At 41.4% G+C, this 21055-nt stretch overlaps 2 protein-coding genes across 6 annotated transcripts in view; one reads left to right on the top strand and one right to left on the bottom strand.

Annotated features, from left to right (window-relative positions):
- The window catches only part of LOC123749573 (calpain-A), a 267048-nt gene that overhangs the window by 203101 nt on the left and 42892 nt on the right, over positions 1–21055 (bottom strand). For all 5 annotated transcript variants that reach the window (XM_069303392.1, XM_069303393.1, XM_069303394.1 and 2 more), the window contains exons 2-5: positions 5883–6050; positions 2607–2738; positions 584–616; positions 17–184 (exon numbers count right to left, since the gene is read on the bottom strand). In XM_069303392.1, coding sequence (XP_069159493.1) covers positions 17–184; positions 584–616; positions 2607–2738; positions 5883–5947 — 398 coding nt within the window. In that variant the 5' untranslated portion in view covers positions 5948–6050. The remainder of the gene's footprint in view (positions 1–16; positions 185–583; positions 617–2606; positions 2739–5882; positions 6051–21055) is intronic.
- The window catches only part of LOC123749577 (proteoglycan 4-like), a 19712-nt gene continuing 6153 nt past the window's right edge, over positions 7497–21055 (top strand). Inside the window, exons 1-2 of the mRNA XM_069303378.1 lie at positions 7497–7819; positions 8104–8691. Coding sequence (XP_069159479.1) covers positions 7497–7819; positions 8104–8691 — 911 coding nt within the window. The remainder of the gene's footprint in view (positions 7820–8103; positions 8692–21055) is intronic.

Here is a 21055-nt window from a genome sequence, read left to right as displayed (position 1 = left end):
GAACAGCAAAACTCACCCGCCAAGAAAGCCACCAATTAAACCTGAAACCAGGTCTGCGCCGCTTCCTCCTCCTCCTCCTCCTCCTCCGTGTTGGCCTCCACTATAGTACTGCTGCTGGCCACTGCCGCCACCGCCGTGCTGACCTCCGTACTGCGGCCCTCCGCCATACGTCCCTCCTTGGCCCCTGAGTGCAACAAGAAGAAAAACAGTGAGAAATTTAATTTATCTGATAACTTTCTGTACTTGTTAAACTCAAGTTTTTATGAATATTAAATCTACCACTGTAGGTACAACAGATCATACAACCCTTATTTATTTACTTTCCTTATTTATTTATTTATTGCTACAGCACTTATTACTGCTGCACTGTATTATATATACCTGCACTGTATTATCTTTCTCATTGCACGAAATATACATGTACATACATGTGCTAATGTATATACCTCTTCTGTAATATCCTTGCCCCAGCTGCAGCTTATGTATACTGAACACCTGTACTGTATTATCTTTCCCCAGCTACTGCCAATGTATATTCATGTACTGTACTATGTAATTCCCAATTAACAGGATTATCACTTACCCATCGTAAAAGCCTTGCTGAGGGTTGTTGGGTCTGAGGAAGAAAATGTTTAAGAATTTTAAAATATAGCATCACAATTTAAATCATGCTTGTGCAACGCAGCATTGCAGAAAAAAATCATCTCCCATAATCAATACGAATTGTACTGTGCTGATTGAGAATCATGTTTTTTTTTATGTAAGAAATTTGAAATTTTATTGCACTATAAATAATTCAGATGTAAAAATAAAATTAATTGACAATTATATACAGTATTTAATTATCGTAATAACATAAGTCATGTTGTGAACTAAAGTACTGTACAGTATACATTACGTAACAGTTATTAGTAATACAGACCAGTACAGAGTGTTTGTATGACACAATCTTGATAAATTTAATGCCGACTGACACAATCTTGATAAATTTAATGCCGACTGATGAAATGTGTTTATGAAACAGAGCCTGTGTGTGTTATTACCTAAGTGTAGTTACAGGATGAGAGCTACGCTCGTGGTGTCCCGTCTTCCCAGCACCCTTTTCTATATAACGCTTTGAAACTACTGACGGTCTTTGCCTTCACCACCACCTCACTTAACTTGTTCCAACCATCTACCACTCTGTTTGCAAAAGTGAATTTTCTTATATTTCTTTGGCATCTTTGTTTAGCTAGTTTAAATCTATGACCTCTTGTTCTTGAAGTTCCAGGTCTCAGGAAGTCTTCCCTGTCGATTTTATCAATTCCTGTTACTATTTTGTACGTAGTGATCATATCACCTCTTTTTCTTCTGTCTTCTAGTTTTGGCATATTTAATGCTTCTAACCTCTCCTCGTAGCTCTTGCCCTTCAGTTCTGGGAGCCACTTAGTAGCATGTCTTTGCACTTTTTCAAGTTTGTTGATGTGCTTCTTAAGATATGGGCACCACACAACAGCTGCATATTCTAGCTTTGGCCTAACAAAAGTCATGAACAATTTCTTTAGTATATCACCATCCATGTATTTAAATGCAATTCTGAAGTTAGAAAGCATAGCATAGGCTCCTTGCACAATATTCTTTATGTGGTCCTCAGGTGATAGTTTTCTATCTAGAACCACTCCTAGATCTCTTTCTTTATCAGAATTCTTTAAAGATTTCTCACATAATATATAGGTTGTGTGGGGTCTATGTTCTCCTATTCCACATTCCATAACATGACATTTATTAACATTAAATTCCATTTGCCAAGTGGTGCTCCATATACTTATTTTGTTCAGGTCTTCTTGAAGGGCATGACAATCATCAAAATTTCTTATCCTTCCTATTATCTTAGCATCATCAGCAAACATGTTCATATAATTCTGTATACCAACTGGTAGATCATTTATGTAGACAATAAACATCACTGGTGCAAGAACTGAACCCTGTGGTACTCCACTTGTGACATTTCTCCATTCCGATACATTGCCTCTGATTACTGCCCTCATTTTTCTATCAGTCAGAAAATTTATCATCCATGTTAGAAGCTTACCTGTCACCCCTCCAATATTTTCCAGTTTCCAGAACAACCTCTTATGTGGAACTCTGTCGAAAGCCTTTTTTAGGTCCAGATAGATGCAGTCAACCCAACCATCTCTTTCCTGTAATATCTCTGTGGCTCGATCATAGAAACTGAGTAAATTCGATACACAGGATCTTCCAGATCGAAAACAATACTGTCTGTCTGATATTATATCATTTCTCTCCAGGTGTTCTACCCATTTAGTTTTGATTAGTTTTTCCAATACTTTCACTATTACGCTTGTCAATGATACAGGTCTATAATTGAGGGGGTCTTCCCTGCTGCCATTTTTGTAGATTGGAACTATGTTAGCCTGTTTCCACACGTCTGCTACGATTCCTGTACACAGGGATGCCTGAAAGATCAGGTGAAGTGTGTGTGTGTGTGTGTGTGTGTAAAACCTTTATTCCCTCTCCTTAATTTTGTAAGCACTTTGGCAATATTCTTTACATAAGTATTAAGTAACAACAACTGCCTTGGCAAGAGAAGCTACTGTAGTACTGACCTAAGAGTTCCCAACTCATCAGTGACCTGGTCTGTCACATCCTTGTAGCCAGGGCTTGGTTGCTGACCCCCTCCACCACTACCACCACCACCTCCTCCTCTTCCCGAGTAGTAGTCTCTGTTCGACCCACGACTACACACAAGTGACATGCAAATATTAGCATATGCAATGACAGGGTTACTGAGCTAAGGAAAAGGGTTTAAATAAATGTAAGGAAGTCACATGGGAGATTAACATTCACAGAAAGTTATTATGTCTGAATGCATAAGGAGTGAATTAATGAAGAAACAAGCATACAGAGTAACACATGGTGGATAAAGGTACAGTATACAGTACAGTATTTAGTTTTTGTGCCTTTATGATCCTTAATTTATTACACAATTAAATGCGAGTTTAATCATCAAATTTAAGCTCAACACTTAAATGTAATCCATATAATTGAATGTACAATTCATAATTACTGTATAGTATATGTTTGACCTTATGACACAAGAAGCTTCTACAGGTAGCTTTCCCTACCTCTGTATTAGCTCACATTTTAACATCTACAGGAACATCCAGTTCATATATTACATTGAATGTATAACATGCACCATCTAGTCCACTATCTCCTTTACTATATAAAATAAATTCATTAAAACCAACACGAATATTAAAACATTGGAATCGTGGCATATTGTTCAACATCAAAAAGCAAAGATCTAAAGGCACAAAATATTATCCATATACGAGTCTGCAACACCAAACAATAAGAAAAAAATACATCCAGTACAAAACCCTGCAAGACGCAGCAAGTAGTTGAGGGAAGGTAATTATGAGGAGAGTGCACTAAGACAGTATCACTATACTGTATATCAAGTAGTTTAGGGAAGGTAATTATGAGGAGAGTGCACTAAGACAGTATCACTACACTGTATATCAAGTAGTTTAGGGAAGGTAATTATGAGGAGAGTGCACTAAGACAGTATCACTATACCGTATATCAAGTAGTTTAGGGAAGGTAATTATGAGGAGAATGCACTAAGACTGTAGCACTATACTGTATATATCAAGTAGTTTAGGGAAGGTAATTATAAGGCGAATGCACTAAGACGGTATCACTACTGTATATATCAAGTATTAGTTTTTGAATACCAAACAATCATCCTCACAGAGGTGTTACATACATATACATTCTTGTACAGCCACTAGTACGCGTAGCGTTTCGGGCAAGTCCTTAATCCTATGGTCCCTGGAATACGATCCCTGCCGCGAAGAATCGTTTTTTCATCCAAGTACACATTTTACTGTTGCGTTAAACAGAGGCTACAGTTAAGGAATTGCGCCAAGTAAATCCTCCCCGGCCAGGATACGAACCCATGACATAGCGCTCGCGGAACGCCAGGCGAGTGTCTTACCACTACACCACGGAGACTGCACACACGGAGGTGTGTGTTGTATCCTAGTATCTTCCCGTTATATATGCGATGTGATAGTCTTAATATACCTAAGTATATTATTAAGAATAAGAACATACAAAACGTATCAACGTATCATTGATATTTAAGTACCATACACACAATAATAAAATCAAATTACTGACACCCCTGCCCCTCCCCAGGATGCAACCCCACAAGCTGGCTAACTCCTGGGTACCTACTTACTGCTAGGTGAACAAAGGCATTAGGTGATACGAAACCACCCAATCATTTCTGTCCTGCCCGGGATTCGAACCCAGAATTCTCAACTGATTCGAGAATGAACCAGACTGTACTACCAGAAGAAAGGAGACTTTGCATCCAACAAATTGCAGTAAGTTTCACTATGATTACACAGTTTGTCACTGTACCTACAACTACTGTGAACCCCCCCCCAAAAAAAAAAATTCTTTATTTAACCTGCACAGAAGGAATAAAATCATTCGTAGATGTAAAAACTATATTTCTTCCACACAATATCATTTTGTATTGACAAACTGACCATAAACATGCAAAATTTTCTTTATAACACATTTTAATATTACCATATACCATACTATGCTGAATTTATTTGTATAGTACCATTTTAATAAGGTGTCTCAATGTATGTTTTTTAAGGGACAATTCTATCTAAATTGATCCAATGAAAGCAGCTTATTTCGAATTCTTGTGAAACGAAATTGGTAAAATTGTACTAAAAATTTAAGTCATTTAAGTTTTTCATGCCCGAAACGCTTTGCGTAATAGTGGCTTTAGGCATTGTATGTACTAGCTCTATCTATAAGTCCACCAATCTTTGTAAAAATCTCTTGTATGTATGTACCTTACCTAAATAAACATTTATTTATTATTTATATATTTATTTATTTATAAAAAAACAAAAATTGTCACAAGTGCATTACAGTATAATTATGTATATGAAACAATCCCAAATCATGCCTTTAACTAGGTACAATTTTCCCTAAATCAAAATTTCAAATAATCAAATAACTCATAAGACTAAGGTAAACCATGCCTTCCCCCCCCCCCCCCAAACAAAAGATAGATATCCATATCCAAGAATAACATTACTATTATAATCCCCAGGTTTGACATGTGCCAAACAACAACATGCTTAATTAATTTCAAGAGAATTTGTGATGGCAGTCTAAATAAGCTATGGCTCTGAAGCACTCCCAATGCATTTTTAAATTAAAAATTGAATAAGTGGGTATAGGGTAAGCGAACACATCGGGTCAACCTGTCCTCTTAAAAATTTCCCCACTTTTGGCTCATGCACTATGATCAAAAAAGGCAGTACTGTACCTTAATTTGAAAATAAAAAATAACAAAATAAATTTTGATTTTTGTTCTCCAAAACAGCAAGTTAAGAGTCCTCTAGTAGGTTAGGAGGGCAGGAAGTTCTCCTAAGGTTTCAAAAACCTCATGAAAACCGTTAATTGAAAGTTATCTCTCCTAAACTAAGACTAAGCCAGAAGACCCAAAACAGAAAACGGGACAGTACGTCATTTTCCTGAGCTGACTTAATTTTGAATTACGTCGATTTTTAGCCTCAGTGCGCATATAAATATATAAATAAGTGCGATATATATAAATAAATAAATTTGAGCAAAAAGTGATGTAATTTGTATGAGGACAAGTTGCACATAAAGCTTAAGTTCTATATTTTAGCTATTCTTTTAGAAGACACATATCCTACTGGATTTTCAAAAGCCCAGGACTTCATTCGATGCACACATTAGTTAATGATACACACACACACTATAAGGTTCAAAGAGGCCAGGAAAAGCAAGAAATGACCAAAGGAAAGTTTCCTCACCGGTTCCGCTCGTCTTGCGCACTGTCCACAACGTCTTCAACGACATTCTTCAGGAAGCCGAACATGATGCAGGATGGAGTCTTGCTTCACGTGGTCTCCTGCTCTTATATTATCACTGAGCTGGCTCTTGTTTGTCAGCACACTACCTGTTTAGTATTGGATATACTTCTGTTGAGGGGAATAAGAGATCATGAAACAGTTCCAGAGTATACACAAGATTCTGAGTATATTTGCCACAGCTACTTCCCAGCTGAGGCTTGGTGCCTTCTTTTGACAATTTCTTTCTTACTTTCCAACCAAGATGCTTTAGTGGGATTTAAGCAATTTAATCTGTATGCATTTCCCACATAATAAGCATCAGCTCCGCTAGTTCGGATGATTTATTCAGGAGGCATTTATGGGTAAGCAAAACCGTTTCAATTTAGACACTTGTCAAATTGTGAGAATGGGCTGACAAGATAAAAAAAATAATGAATTTTATTATGTCACATTGGAATTCAAAGAACAAGACTTCAGGAGTGTATAAAATTATATATATAATGCATTACAGGCCTCTCCAAAAAAGCCTGAACGCATATCCCATATATTGTCTAACAAACGAAATATTACAAAATACTATAAACCTAATGAGTAAAATATCATCTTTACTAGATGATATTTAATAGTTTAGCACTATTAAATATTTAACACTCCCCCATTTCAAGTGACTCTCCCCATTTCAAGTGGTGCTCTCTCAATTTCAAGTGGTGCTCCCTCATTTCAAATGACACAACCATTTCAAGTGGTGCGTCCCCATTTTAGGTGGCATTACCCCATTTCATATAGTGCGCCCCAATTTTAGGTGGCACTACCCCATTTCATGTGGGGCTCCCCCTACTTCACGTGATGCTCCCCCCATTTCAAGTGGTGCTCCCCCCATGTCAAGTGGTGCTTCCCCCATTTCAAGTGGTGCTCCCCCCATTTCAAGTGGTGCTCCCCCCATGTCAAGTGGTGCTCCCCCCATTTCAAGTGGTGCTCCCCCCATTTCAAGTGGTGCTCCCCCCATTTCAAGTGGTGCTCCCCCCATTTCAAGTGGTGCTCCCCCCATTTCAAGTGGTGCTCCCCCCATTTCAAGTGGTGCTCCCCCCATTTCAAGTGGTGCTCCCCCCATTTCAAGTGGTGCTCCCCCCATTTCAAGTGGTGCTCCCCCCATTTCAAGTGGCACTTCCCAAATTCAAGCCCAACCATTTGGGCTGGACGGTAGAGCAACGGTCTCGCTTCATGCAGGTCGGTGTTCAATCCCCGACCGTCCACATGAGGTTGGGCACCATTTCTCCCCCCCCCCTCCCGACCCATCCCAAATCCTTATCCTGACCCCCTTCCCCGTGTTATATAGTCGTAATGGCTTGGACTCAAAGATTTCCCCTAATCGTACCCTTGCCCCATTTCAAGTGGCACTCCCACCATTCCAACTGGCACTACCTTATTCCTACTGCTATTTCACCAATCCAATTGGCACTTCACCAATCCAACTGGCACTTCCCCCATTCCAACTGAATCTTCCTCGTTCCAAATGACACTTGCCCACCCCAACAGGCACTTACCCATCTCAAATAGCACTTATACCCACGCAAAATGGCACTTATACCCATGCCAAATGGCACTTATACCCATGCCAAATGGCTCTTATACCCACGCCAAATGGCACTTATACCCACGCCAAATGGCAGTTTTCCACTCCAAATGGCAGTTTTACCCATCCAAATGACACTTTTACCCACGCCAAATGGCAATTTCCCACGCCAAACGGATATTTCCCACGCCAAACGGATATTTCCCACGCCAAACGGATATTTCCCACGCCAAACGGATATTTCCCACGCCAAACGGATATTTCCCACGCCAAATGGATATTTCCCACGCCAAATGGATATTTCCCACGCCAAATGGCCCAACAAGTGATTACCTGCAAACACAAGTGAAATGCAATTCAACACACACAACAATTTAAAAAAGCAACAAATTATATGCAACCAATAACTCATACAATTAATAAAATTAATAAATTGGAAGTTAAATGTTAAAATTAGTAAAACGTCAAATTTCCGAACGATAAAATAATGATGTATACATTAGGCTGACTGCACAGGATAGTAATACTGTACATATATATGACAGTTAATAGGAGACAGGTGTACAACAACAGGTGCCAAGCTTAATGAAACAAGCATACAATAACAAGTGCCAAGCCTGAAGCAACAAGTGCCAAGCCTAAAGCAACAAGTGCCAAGCCTAAAGCAACAAGTGCCAAGCCTGAAGCAACAAGTGCCAAGCCTGAAGCAACAAGTGCCAAGCCTAAAGCCACAAGTGCCAAGCCTGAAGCCACAAGTGCCAAGCCTGAAGCCACAAGTGCCAAGCCTGAAGCCACAAGTGCCAAGCCTGAAGCCACAAGTGCCAAGCCTGAAGCCACAAGTGCCAAGCCTGAAGCCACAAGTGCCAAGCCTGAAGCCACAAGTGCCAAGCCTGAAGCCACAAGTGCCAAGCCTGAAGCAACGAGTGCTAAGCCTGAAGCAACGAGTGCTAAGCCTGAAGCAACGAGTGCCCAGCCTGAAGCAACGAGTGCCCAGCCTGAAGCAACGAGTGCCCAGCCTGAAGCAACGAGTGCCCAGCCTGAAGCAACGAGTGCCCAGCCTGAAGCAACGAGTGCCCAGCCTGAAGCAACGAGTGCCCAGCCTGAAGCAACGAGTGCCCAGCCTGAAGCAACGAGTGCCCAGCCTGAAGCAACGAGTGCCCAGCCTGAAGCAACGAGTGCCAGCATGGGGGGCAACAAGTGCCAGCATGGGGGGGCAACAAGTGCCAGCATGGGGGGGCAACAAGTGCCAGCATGGGGGGCAACAAGTGCCAGCATGCGGCAACAAGTGCCAGCATGGGGGGCAACAAGTGCCAGCATGCGGCAACAAGTGCCAGCATGGGGGGCAACAAGTGCCAGCATGGGGGGCAACAAGTGCCAGCATGGGGGGCAACAAGTGCCAGCATGGGGGGCAACAAGTGCCAGCATGGGGGGCAACAAGTGCCAGCATGGGGGGCAACAAGTGCCAGCATGGGGGGCAACAAGTGCCAGCATGGGGGGCAACAAGTGCCAGCATGGGGGGCAACAAGTGCCAGCATGGGTCAACAAGTGCCAGCATGGGTCAACAAGTGCCAGCATGGGTCAACAAGTGCCAGCATGGGTCAACAAGTGCCAGCATGGGGCAACAAGTGCCAGCATGGGGCAACAAGTGCCAGCATGGGGCAACAAGTGCCAGCATGGGTCAACAAGTGCCAGCATGGGGGTCAATAAGTGCCAGCATGGGTCAACAAGTGCCAGCAAGGGGGTCAATAAGTGCCAGCATGGGGGTCAATAAGTGCCAGCATGGGGGTCAACAAGTGCCAGCATGGGGGTCAACAAGTGCCAGCATGGGGGTCAATAAGTGCCAGCATGGGGCAACAAGTGTCACCCATGCAGTAACAAGTGCCAAAGATAAAGTAACAAGTGTTAAGCAATAAAGTGATAAAGAGTGTGTCGCAGCCATCATGTCCCTCTTTATCTGGCAGCAGTCGTGCAACGATGCTGTTAACCATGCAACAGTGTCATCCTAACCTACCAGAGGAAACACCACAGAAAACGGAACAGTACATCAATTTCGCGAGCGGTTTTGGGCCTTGGGTAGAGTATACGTCGTTCTATCAAGGAGGACGGGTTAAACACAGCCCAGCAGGCAGATGACGTCAAAGCGATATCATCCCGAGGTCGTGATATCATATACGACCACATTTTAAGTTCATGTATAAGCCAAGTTAGAAGAGTTAAAGTTGCAGTAACCACTGGAGATGATGGCCGCTATCCGCGCAGATGGTGTCTCCACCTTCTCACTCTACACCCGCCTACACACTCCACACATTACTCACTTCACATCATTGATCAATAATGTGTAGATTAAGGACCTGCCCGAATCGCTGTATGCGTGTTAGTGGCTTTACAAGAATGTACAAACATCAATGCTATGTACTCTCATAAACCCAATGTACCTTCTTGTATGTATGTATGTATATATATATATATATATATATATATATATATATATATATATATATATATATATATATATATATATAAATATGTAATGTTTACTTTAGTCTTTATACATTAAGTATACAAAAAAAAAAGATATGCCCGAAACGTTTTGCGTAATAGTGACTTTAGACATTGTATGTACTAGCTCTATCTATAAATTCACCAATATCTGTATCACCCCTTGAATGTATGTACTTTACCTAAATAAACATTTGAACTTGAATATATTTTCGCCGTGCCAGGAGATTGTACACACATTAATAAGTCCTCATTTTATATAACGGATCAAAAGAAAATAAGATTTGCTCCCATTAAAAATCACATCAAATATATCCAATGCATTAAATTCAGCAAGTACTTTAGATGTACATATTACAGATACATTTGTTCATGTCTTTGATATTTTGTAGTTTACTATATATAAGGAATATTTATACTGGTCGCCGATAGGATATTATTATTATGCTTATCTTAACATACTAAGAAGGTTAGGTTAGGTCGGTGTTTTCTATTAAGCTTTTCAAGGTAAACTAAAACATTCAAATAAATTAGTATCTCACATATGCACTTATTTATAACCCAATATTGACTATAAGCAAGTGTGAGAACGGGTGATAAATGCATAATTATGCACTTGTAACTCAAGTCAATTCTAAACGTGCAATTATTTACGAATAAATAAAATAATTTAATAAAGTTAAGTTTTTAAAAAATAAAATATGTAAATATTATTGCGGTCACAAACTAATACCATTTATCTGTTGTGTATACACACCAGGAGGCCATGATCCCAACGTGCAAGATACGGAAACATCGGTAAAAGATTCAACAAGAGCACAAGATATACCAATATATATATATATATATATATATATATATATATATATATATATATATATATATATATATATATATATATATATATATATATGTCGTACCTAGTAGCCAGAACGCACTTCTCAGCCTACTATGCAAGGCCCAATTTGCCTAATAAGCCAAGTTTTCATGAATTAATTGTTTTTCGACTACCTAACCTACCCTAACTTTTTCGGCTACCTAACCTAACCTATAAAGATAGGTTAGGTTAGGTAGGGTTGGTTAGGTTCGGTCATATATCTACGTTAATTTTAACTCAAATAAAAAAAATTGACCTCATGCATAATGAAATGGGTAGCTTTATCATTTCATAAGAAAAAAATAAGAAAAAATATATTAATTCATGAAAACTTGGCTTATTAGGCAAATTGGGCCTTGCATAGTAGGCTGAGAAGTGCGTTCTGGCTACTAGGTACGACATATATATATATATATATATATATATATATATATATATATATATATATATGTCGTACCTAGTAGCCAGAACGCATATATATATATATATATCCCTAAGTCAAACGGAGGCTACAGACCTGTCTCCTTAATATCCTGCTTTTGTAAAATGATGGAAAGGATTTTGTTAAATAGGCTACTCTACCTTGTAGGTGATAACATGTCCAATAATCTCTTTGGTTTTATCAAAGGCAAAAGTACTGCGGATTGTCTCTTAAAGTGTTTGTCTAATGTGGATGACAATTGTAGAGTTTTTGTTGATCTACAAGGAGCGTTTGATAAAGCCAATGGGGAAGTAATCTTATACGAATTAGCCAATCTGGGAATAACAGGGAGATTGCTACACTGGATAAGGGATTACCTGCAAGGCAGAAAAGGTCAGGTGTATTACCAGGGATACATGTCTGAGGAACGGAGGTTTCAGTTAGGTACCCCACAAGGGGGAGTATTAAGTCCCACCTTATTCAATGTATTAATGAACAGATTAGCATCAGAGATGTATCCTCCAGGGGTCACGACGATCATATATGCTGATGACATTCTTATACAAGGCACTTCTGGGAACAAAATTCAAGATGCTCTTAACATACTTGGTACAACCTGTCACAAGTTAGGCTTAGTTATAAATGCAGATAAAACCAAATACGAGTATAGGAAACGAAGAAATATAACACTTACTCTAAATGGTGTGGAACTGAGCCGTGTACAGAAGTACAAGTATCTGGGCATGTATGTTGGATACACATGTGAGAGTAAAAATGCTGAAATAAATCATATCAGCACCTTATGTAAAGCCCGTCTGCATCCTCTAAAAGCACTGGCTTTTTCTGGTAAAGGTGTTGGGGTACCTATCTTGCGGATGTTATACATAAGCACTGTTCGATCCCTGATAGACTACGCAGCACCCGTATTGTCTTACACAGGCCAAGGCAGAATTCAAAAAATAGAGCTGATACAGAACGAGGCTATGAGGATTATTCTTGGATGTCAAAGAAATGCAATGATTGAAATAATGAGAATGGAATTAAATTTACAGAGTGTGTGTGATAGAGTCCGTGACATTAACACTAGAGTATCTATTCGTTTCATGCGGAGAAAAGGAGGGGATAAGCTGTTTGAGAGCGTTCAGACCTGCTTGAGTGACGTACACACTTCCAGGAAACTGAGGGAGACTCGCTATACGAGAGGATTAGCTCATGACCTCAGGGAATACGACGTACTTGACTGCTGTAAACCCTCTCGAAAGTGTAATATGTCTGCTCCCTGGAAAGTACAGAAAATAGACGTCGAAATTGTACCCCTCAAGGTGAAAAAGATTCATCATGAACCGGGACAATTACGGTGTTTGTATGGAAGCATGATATCTCGGTTACCAAGAGGCAACAGTTTACATGTATATTGCGACGGGTCGGTGGCGGAGGATGGCAGGGCAGGGTGTGGTGTCCTAATAAGGGATTATACGGAGTTTGGGACTGTGGACAGGATAATTGAACTCCGGCTTAGTAATTATATATCATCCACACAAGCTGAACTGCAGGCCATTCTGGCGTGTTTGGAGGAAGTACGTCATGACGACAAAAATGTTTTTGTATTTGTCGATAGCCGAGGAGCACTGGAGTCCTTAAACAGTAGAAAACCAGTCTTCATGTCTATAGTGGAGGACTGTAAGAGAAGAATAACTGAGATACAGCTGAAAGGTTATAGTGTGAAATTCATGTGGATTCCATCTCATGTTGGAATAGTGCTCAACGAGGTGGCGGATGACTTGGCCAAACGTGCCACATCAAAACCACAAGTTGACATTGAATGTGAATTCACAATGAGACAAATAAGAAGCAAAATCAGAAATATTCAGGCACAGGCGGGAGTGGAGAGGAGAGAGATAATGTATGAGAGTAGTCAAACCATGCAACACTACATGTATGTGAGTCAAAACACCCATTTCACTTATGGTAAAAGGAGAAATGCTTGGAGTGACTCTGTGTACATGCGGCTCAGGCTTGGGTACAAATATTACTGGGAATATGGGATAGATGTTCATGGTAATGACACGAAGTGTAAACTATGTGGTATGTTAAGGTCTCACACCCTTGCCCATTATATTCTTGATTGCCCGTTGATTAGTGTATATAGAAACACTGAGATAAGGACTGTTCCTGAACAAATAGCCTGGATGTGTCACAACGGAAAGGTTGATGATATTCTTGAGAGATATAAGAATTTTGCACCAAGATTGTAATATTTTGTTGAATTATCTGCAGGTGTCTTGCAAATTGTCTATACAGTATACCTAGGTCATAAAAGTATTTGTGTGTACGTCTGATACCATACTACTTGTGAAGGAGGAAATGTATATTTTTACCTCTCAGAATGTTTGGTAATATGTTTATTTGTGATGTGTGTCTATGTATATATTAACACGTTGTACTGAATGGGGTGAGAATAGCTTGAGCTACCTCATCCCTTTGTGTGTATTTTACCTCAATAAACTTATTTCAATTTCAATTTCAATTTCAACCCTACCTAACCTAACCTATCTTTATAGGTTAGGTTTGGTTAGGCAGCCGAAAAAGTTAGGTTATATATATATATATATATATATATATATATATATATATATATATATATATATATATATATATATATATATATATATATATGTGTGTATATCACAAAAATAAACACGTGATTAAGAATGTGACAATGTCAGACCACGGAGGAAAAATGAAACAGGAAATTTCCTTAAGTACTTTCGTATATTAAATACATCTTCAGAAGGTCATTTTACAGATCGAGTGATGGGTATAAATAGGCAGGAAGGAGTGGTGAAGTAAGGTGAGGTACAATACTTGGACAACGCAGACGGCCCATTGGCCCATCAGATGCACCCAATTGGCCCATCCGATGTAGCCCAATGGCCCATCTGATACAGCAGACATACAAGCATAATATATAGGTAATTATAACATAAAGAAGTAAATATATACAATAAATTAGTGAGACAAATGTTTTTCAATGATTCTACTTAAATCGCCCTTTAGCTGATCTATTAGAAATGGATCTAAGTTATGTAGACCACTGCTAATATTCAAATTACTTTCTTTGGTGATCTGTATCAAAGCAGATTCAATTATGTTTCTGTTATAGGTGCTTTTACAATTTGTTATAGAAGAAGCACTCTCCCAATCAATTTGGTGAGCTTTTTCTGACAAATGCACAAACAAAGCATTAGACAATTGGCCATGTCTTACAGAGTATTTATGTTGCGATATTCTACATTTTAAATCTTTAGATGTTTGCCCGACACAGAACTTATTACATTCCTTACAAGGTATTTTATAAATGACGCAATTATCACTACGAGGGCTGTTCCTTACTAATAGCTTACCAACAGTGTTTTCGTAGCTAAACATTACATCTATATTAAAAAGTTTCAAGGCCTTGACAATATTCTCAAACCCAGAGAAATATGGTAAACATAACACATTCTTTGGGCGAATCCTTTCACTGCATACATTATTATAATATGTACGACGAGCTTTGTTACGACAAACTTCCAAAAAATTCAGTGGGTAACAAAGCTTAAGACCAATCGAATCAATATTCTTAAATTCTTCATCTAAGAATTCTGGACTCACAACTCGAAGAGCTCTTAGATACATTGAAGAAAAAATTGACTTTTTTACATTGTATTTATGCCCTGAAAAATAATGAACATAAGATAAATTGTTCGTAGGTTTTCTGTAAACACTAAACTTTAATGAAGAGTTTTCCCTATGAATAAGCACATCTAAGAATGGCAAACATTTATCAATTTCAGTCTCCATAGTAAATTTTATGGAGGTGACTTGGTCATTAAGTTTGGCTACAAATTGAAAAACATCATTGAAAAATCATTGAAAAACATTTGTCTCACTAATTTATTGTATATATTTACTTCTTTATGTTATAATTACCTATATATTATGCTTGTATGTCTGCTGTATCAGATGGGCCATTGGGCTACATCGGATGGGCCAATTGGGTGCATCTGATGGGCCAATGGGCCGTCTGCGTTGTCCAAGTATTGTACCTCACCTTACTTCACCACTCTCTCCTGCCTATTTATACCCATCACTCGATCTGTAAAATGACCTTCTGAAGATGTATTTAATATACGAAAGTACTTAAGGAAATTTCCTGTTTCATTTTTCCTCCGTGGTCTGACATTGTCATATATATATATATATATATATATATATATATATATATATATATATATATATATATATATATATATATATATATATATATATATATATATATATATATATAGCGCAATAAAGTGCAAATATTAATAAATTCTGAAGGACCCACTGGCAGACACCCAGAGAAGAAAATACTAAATTAAATATATTAACACTTGGTTATATATATACATAGGTTAGATGAGGATAAAGGGCACCTATCACACTGCCCAACCACCACGACTGCTGCGGGCTGGCCTGGCTGGCCCCCCCATCACCAATAATGACAACAATTGGCCCAAGGTTTTAATTCCACCTGGTTTTATCACGCCCAGATAACGTGGCTTAGTATGTTGTTGTTGCTTCAGATTTAGCTACTCAGAGCGAAGTGTCCATGTAGCACGGGCTATGGCGAGCCCGCAAGAGGTGGCTTAGTATATCCCGCGTCACTTTATTACCCTCCCCCGCCCCCCACTGTTACAATTATCCCACCTCCCTCCTCCACCTCCATCACACTGAACTCGAATTTTGCCCCATCTCTAACCCTTATCCTGATCCCCCTTCCAAGTGCTATATAGTGGTAATGGCTTGGCGCTTTTTCCTGATACTTTGTCCCCTTCCCCCCCCCTCGTGGTCGTCATCCTCCTCCTGCCCTTAGCATGCTACAACAACATTCCCCGGACAACGTTCCCCAGACACAACAACAGTCTTGCACTATACTCGTGAGAAGGACTGCGTGTATCATCTTCCATGTGAACGAGGAACGCGTTCATGTCAAGCATCTCTCTAGAAAGAATAGAAAAGCCCCGCCCCGCCCCCCCATACTTTAACAACATTCGGCTTCAATAGAAAAGACGTGTAGCTCTACACACACGCACGCACACACGGGTGGCGCACGCACACACGGGTGGCGCACGCACAAGGGGACACAGGTGGAGACCGAGTGCCCAAATGAGCCACAGGGACGTTAGAAAAAACTGTTTCAGTGTCAGAGTAGTTAATAAATGGAATGCATTGCAATGTAGATATGATAGAGCGCAATAGGCTCAGGAACCTGTACACCTGTTGATTAACGGTTGAGAGGCGGGACCAAAGAGCCAGAGCTCAGAAACCTAAGTAAGGAGGCGTTTAGGGCGCTTTACACTGCCTTACGTGAGGCCAATCTTAGAGTATGCCGCCTCATCATGAAGTCCCCACTTGAAGAAACACAAAAGGAAACTGGAAAGGGTTCAGTTTACAACGAAACTCGTCCCAGCGTTACGAGGGATGGGGTATGAAGAGCGCCTCAGTGAACTGAGCCTTACGATACTAGAAAAAAGAAGGGAGAGGGAGAAATATGATAGGAACGTATAAAATACTCAGAGGGATTGACAAAGTGGAAATAGATGAAATGTTCACACGTAATAATAACAGAACGAGGGGACATGGGTGGAAACTGGAAACTCAGATGAGTCACAGAGATGTTAGGAAGTTTTCTTTTAGCGTGAGAGTAGTGGAAAAATGGAATGCACTTGGGGGAACAGGTTGTGGAAGCAAATACTATTCATACTTTTAAAATTAGGTATGATAGGGAAATGGGACAGGAGTCGTTGCTGTAAACAACCGATAGCTGGAAAGGCGGGATCCAAGAGTCAATGCTCGATCCTGCAAGCACAAATAGGCGAGTACAAATAGGTGAGTACAAGAACGGCCTTTAGAAACTTGTGTAAGGAATCTTTCAGAACATTATATACCACATATGTCAGACCAATCCTGGAGTATGCGGCTCCAGCATGGAGTCCATATCTAGTCAAGGATAAGACTAAACTGGAAAAGGTTCAAAGGTTTGCCACCAGACTAGTACCCGAGCTGAGAGGTATGAGCTACGAGGAGAGACTACGGGAATTAAACCTCACTTCGCTGGAAGACAGAAGAGTTAGGGGGGGACATGATCACCACATTCAAGATTCTCAAGGGAATCGACAGGGTTGATAAAGACAGGTTATTTAACACAAGGGGCACACGCACTAGGGGACACAGGTGGAAACTGAGTGCCCAAATGAGCCACAGAGATATTAGAAAGAACTTTTTTAGTGTCAGAGTGGTTGACAAATGGAATGCATTAGGCAGTGATGTGGTGGAGGCTGACTCCATACACAGTTTCAAGTGTAGATATGATAGAGCCCAGTAGGCTCAGGAACCTGTACACCTGTTGATTGACGGTTGAGAGGCGGGACCAAAGAGCCAGAGCTCAACCCCCGCAAGCACAACTAGGTGAGTACAACTAGGTAAGTACACACACACACACACACACACACACACACACACACACACACACACACACACACACACACTTTCCTTCCCTCAAAACAAAATGTCAGCGTAAATCAAGATAATGTGAATATCGGGTAACTTGGGCGTAACGTACAGAACCAGAGAAAAAAAAAGGGAAGGACTTCCACTCAGAAATTACCTATCAAATCAGAGCCAAACAGTACACGTTGGTCAATCAGGTGACACCCAGTGAAGAGCTCCGTCATTATAAGATCATCATACCCTCACTAACCAAGCCGACACGTGGGGGGGGGGGGGTATATGGTGTAAACCCTGACCCCGAGGAGGTGAGGGAAGGTCTGGACCAGAGGGCAGGTCTGGACCAGAGGGCAGGTCTGGACCAGAGGGCAGGTTTGGACCAGAGGGCAGGTCTGGACCAGAGGGCAGGTTTGGACCAGAGGGCAGGTCTGGACCAGAGGGCAGGTCTGGACCAGAGGGCAGGTCTGGACCAGAGGGCAGGTCTGGACCAGAGGGAAGGTCTGGACCAGAGGGAAGGTCTGGACCAGAGGGAAGGTTCCCGGGTACGAGACCAAGAGCAAGTGAGGCTTCCCGCCGCGTCGCGTCGCCCGCCATACACACCTGCTGCTGCCACACCTGCTGCCACACCCACTTCCTGCACCAGTTCCTCACTTTACCTCACTTGCTCCACCCCCCTCCCTCATCCCTCCTTCCCTCTTTACATTCCCTTCCTCTTCCCTCCCTTACACCTTTACGTTTTCTTGTTTGCTTGTACCCACAAAACAGTGTTTACAAGAGCAGACGCCTTCTGACTCTTGCCAGCAGGCTCTCAGAGAGCTTCTCTCCCCCGGAGCTGATGCTAAACCTTACGCTACTAGTTGACACTGGAACACGACTCGTCAACTGGTTTCGAGTCTGGACCAGGATTCATCAAGTACTTACGCAAATACAAACCTCTACATCTTGTTGCAATCTTTGGCGGCTTCGTTGACAAATATTCAAGAGTTTATGAGCACCGAAGCGCTTGTTAGGGTATTTATAGCAATACTAACTGGGAAGTGACGTCCATTTCTTGGACGGGAAAGTCTACAGGACGCTCGCAGTGTTGAATTTATGTAAACAAAGCCGCTAAGGATTGAGAAAGGACGTACAGCTTCTCAAAGATGTAATGAAATACAAATAATAATGAAGAAAGAAATTGAATTAAATTCTGACACTACAGAGGAACACAAGCTGCTGCTTCCCTGGAAACACAAACCGAAACTGTCTCTATTTTCCGCTTGTTACAACTTGTAATAAAGTTGTTACATCTTGGCTTAACGTGTTTATGACGTATTCGAACGTTGTTACAACTTGCTATATTGGTTGTTATAACTGGTTAGGTGTTAAAACTTGTTCGAACGTTGTACCAACGTCGTAGTTTCGGTGTGTGTTTGGCGGGTTGTGAATCTTGATTCAAGAATCATCAAGATTCACATTTGTGAATCTTGATGATTCTTGAATCTCACAGTAGCCCCTTTGATGAATCCCACCCCCAGGTTCCCAACTATTTCTGGGTGAGCAGTTAAGGACAGATATCCAACCAATCCTCTCAGGTCAGTGCTCGAACCCTGACGAAATCGCTCTGGAGGCGAGTGTGCTAGCTACCACTACGCCACTATACCCGCCACACTTTTCCCAACCTTCAACTGCGTCTTTCTTTTACATTGATTGATTGATAAAGATTAAGCCACCCAAGAGGTGGCACGGGCATGAATAGCCCGTAAGTGTCTTTTACATGTTTAACTTTTTTTTTATCTAGCTTCACCTCAACCACTTGGGGGTGGACGGTAGAGCGACGGTCTCGCTTCATGCAGGTCGGCGTTCAATCCCCGACTGTCCACAAGCGGTTGGGCACCATTCCTTCCTCCTGTCCCATCCCTTATCCCTTCCCAGTGCTATATAGTCGTAATGGCTTGGCGCTTTCCCTTGATAGTTCCTGGGCCACTTCTCTAAAGTCACAGCCTTTTTTAGAGTATACAAGGATATCCACAAATTAAGTCTGATCGACATGCCAGTATAGCTCCCCCTCACTCTCCCCTCTCACCCACACTATTTCCTAAATTCCTTCCCCTCACTCATCCCAACCCTCCCTTCACCACTTACCCCACTTCCTCTCCCCTCACATACCCAAACCCTCTCCCTCACCACGCATACATTTGCTCACCACTTTAGGCACTCCCCTTACACCGCCCCACACTCCCTCTCCCCTCATGGTCTCTCTGCACCCGTCCCCTCCTATCCTCCTCCTCCCCTCACAACTTCCCTCTTTACCTTGAGTTCTATAAAGCTAATGTACCTGAGAGACCTACCAACCTACCACCACCACACGAGACCAGAAGACATGGCAGGATGTGCAGAATACCCCCGTTGAAGAGCAAAGGTGCAACAGGTACTCTGAGAGAGAACTATCAACATCAGAGGCCCGAGACTGTTCAACACGCTTCCACTACACATAAGGGACATAACTGGCCGACCCCTCACAGTGTTCAAGAGAGAACTATCAACATCAGAGGCCCGAGACTGTTCAACACGCTTCCACTACACATAAGGGACATAACTGGCCGACCCCTCACAGTGTTCAAGAGAGAACTATCAACATCAGAGGCCCGAGACTGTTCAACACGCTTCCACTACACATAAGGGACATAACTGGCCGACCCCTCACAGTGTTCAAGAGAGAACTATCAACATCAGAGGCCCGAGACTGTTCAACACGCTTCCACTACACATAAGGGGCATAACTGGCCGACCCCTCACAGTGTTCAAGAGAGAACTATCAACATCAGAGGCCCGAGACTGTTCAACACGCTTCCACTACACATAAGGGACATAACTGGCCGACTCCTCACAGTGTTCAAGAGAGAACTATCAACATCAGAGGCCCGAGACTGTTCAACACGCTTCCACTACACATAAGGGACATAACTGGCCGACCCCTCACAGTGTCCTGAGAGAACTTGACAAACACCTCCAAAGGATACCTGATCAACCAGGTTGTGACTCATACGTCAGGCTGCGAGGAGCCGCGTCCAACAGCCTGGTTGACCAGTCCAGCAACCAGGAGGCCTGGTCGACGACCGGGCCTCGGAAAATTGTCTGGACCCCTTGCTGTAGCCTTCAACTTCTCACAACAAATTCAGAATATTGAATTAATAATACAAGAGCAAGAAGAATGCCAACTTGCTCAAGAAGAACTCTCCTGACACTAA

This window comes from Procambarus clarkii, chromosome 50 (genome assembly GCF_040958095.1).
Source record: "Procambarus clarkii isolate CNS0578487 chromosome 50, FALCON_Pclarkii_2.0, whole genome shotgun sequence".
Taxonomy (NCBI): domain Eukaryota; kingdom Metazoa; phylum Arthropoda; class Malacostraca; order Decapoda; family Cambaridae; genus Procambarus; species Procambarus clarkii.
The sequence above is the reverse complement of the archived record's forward strand: the minus strand, read 5'-3'. Positions and strand labels throughout refer to the sequence as shown.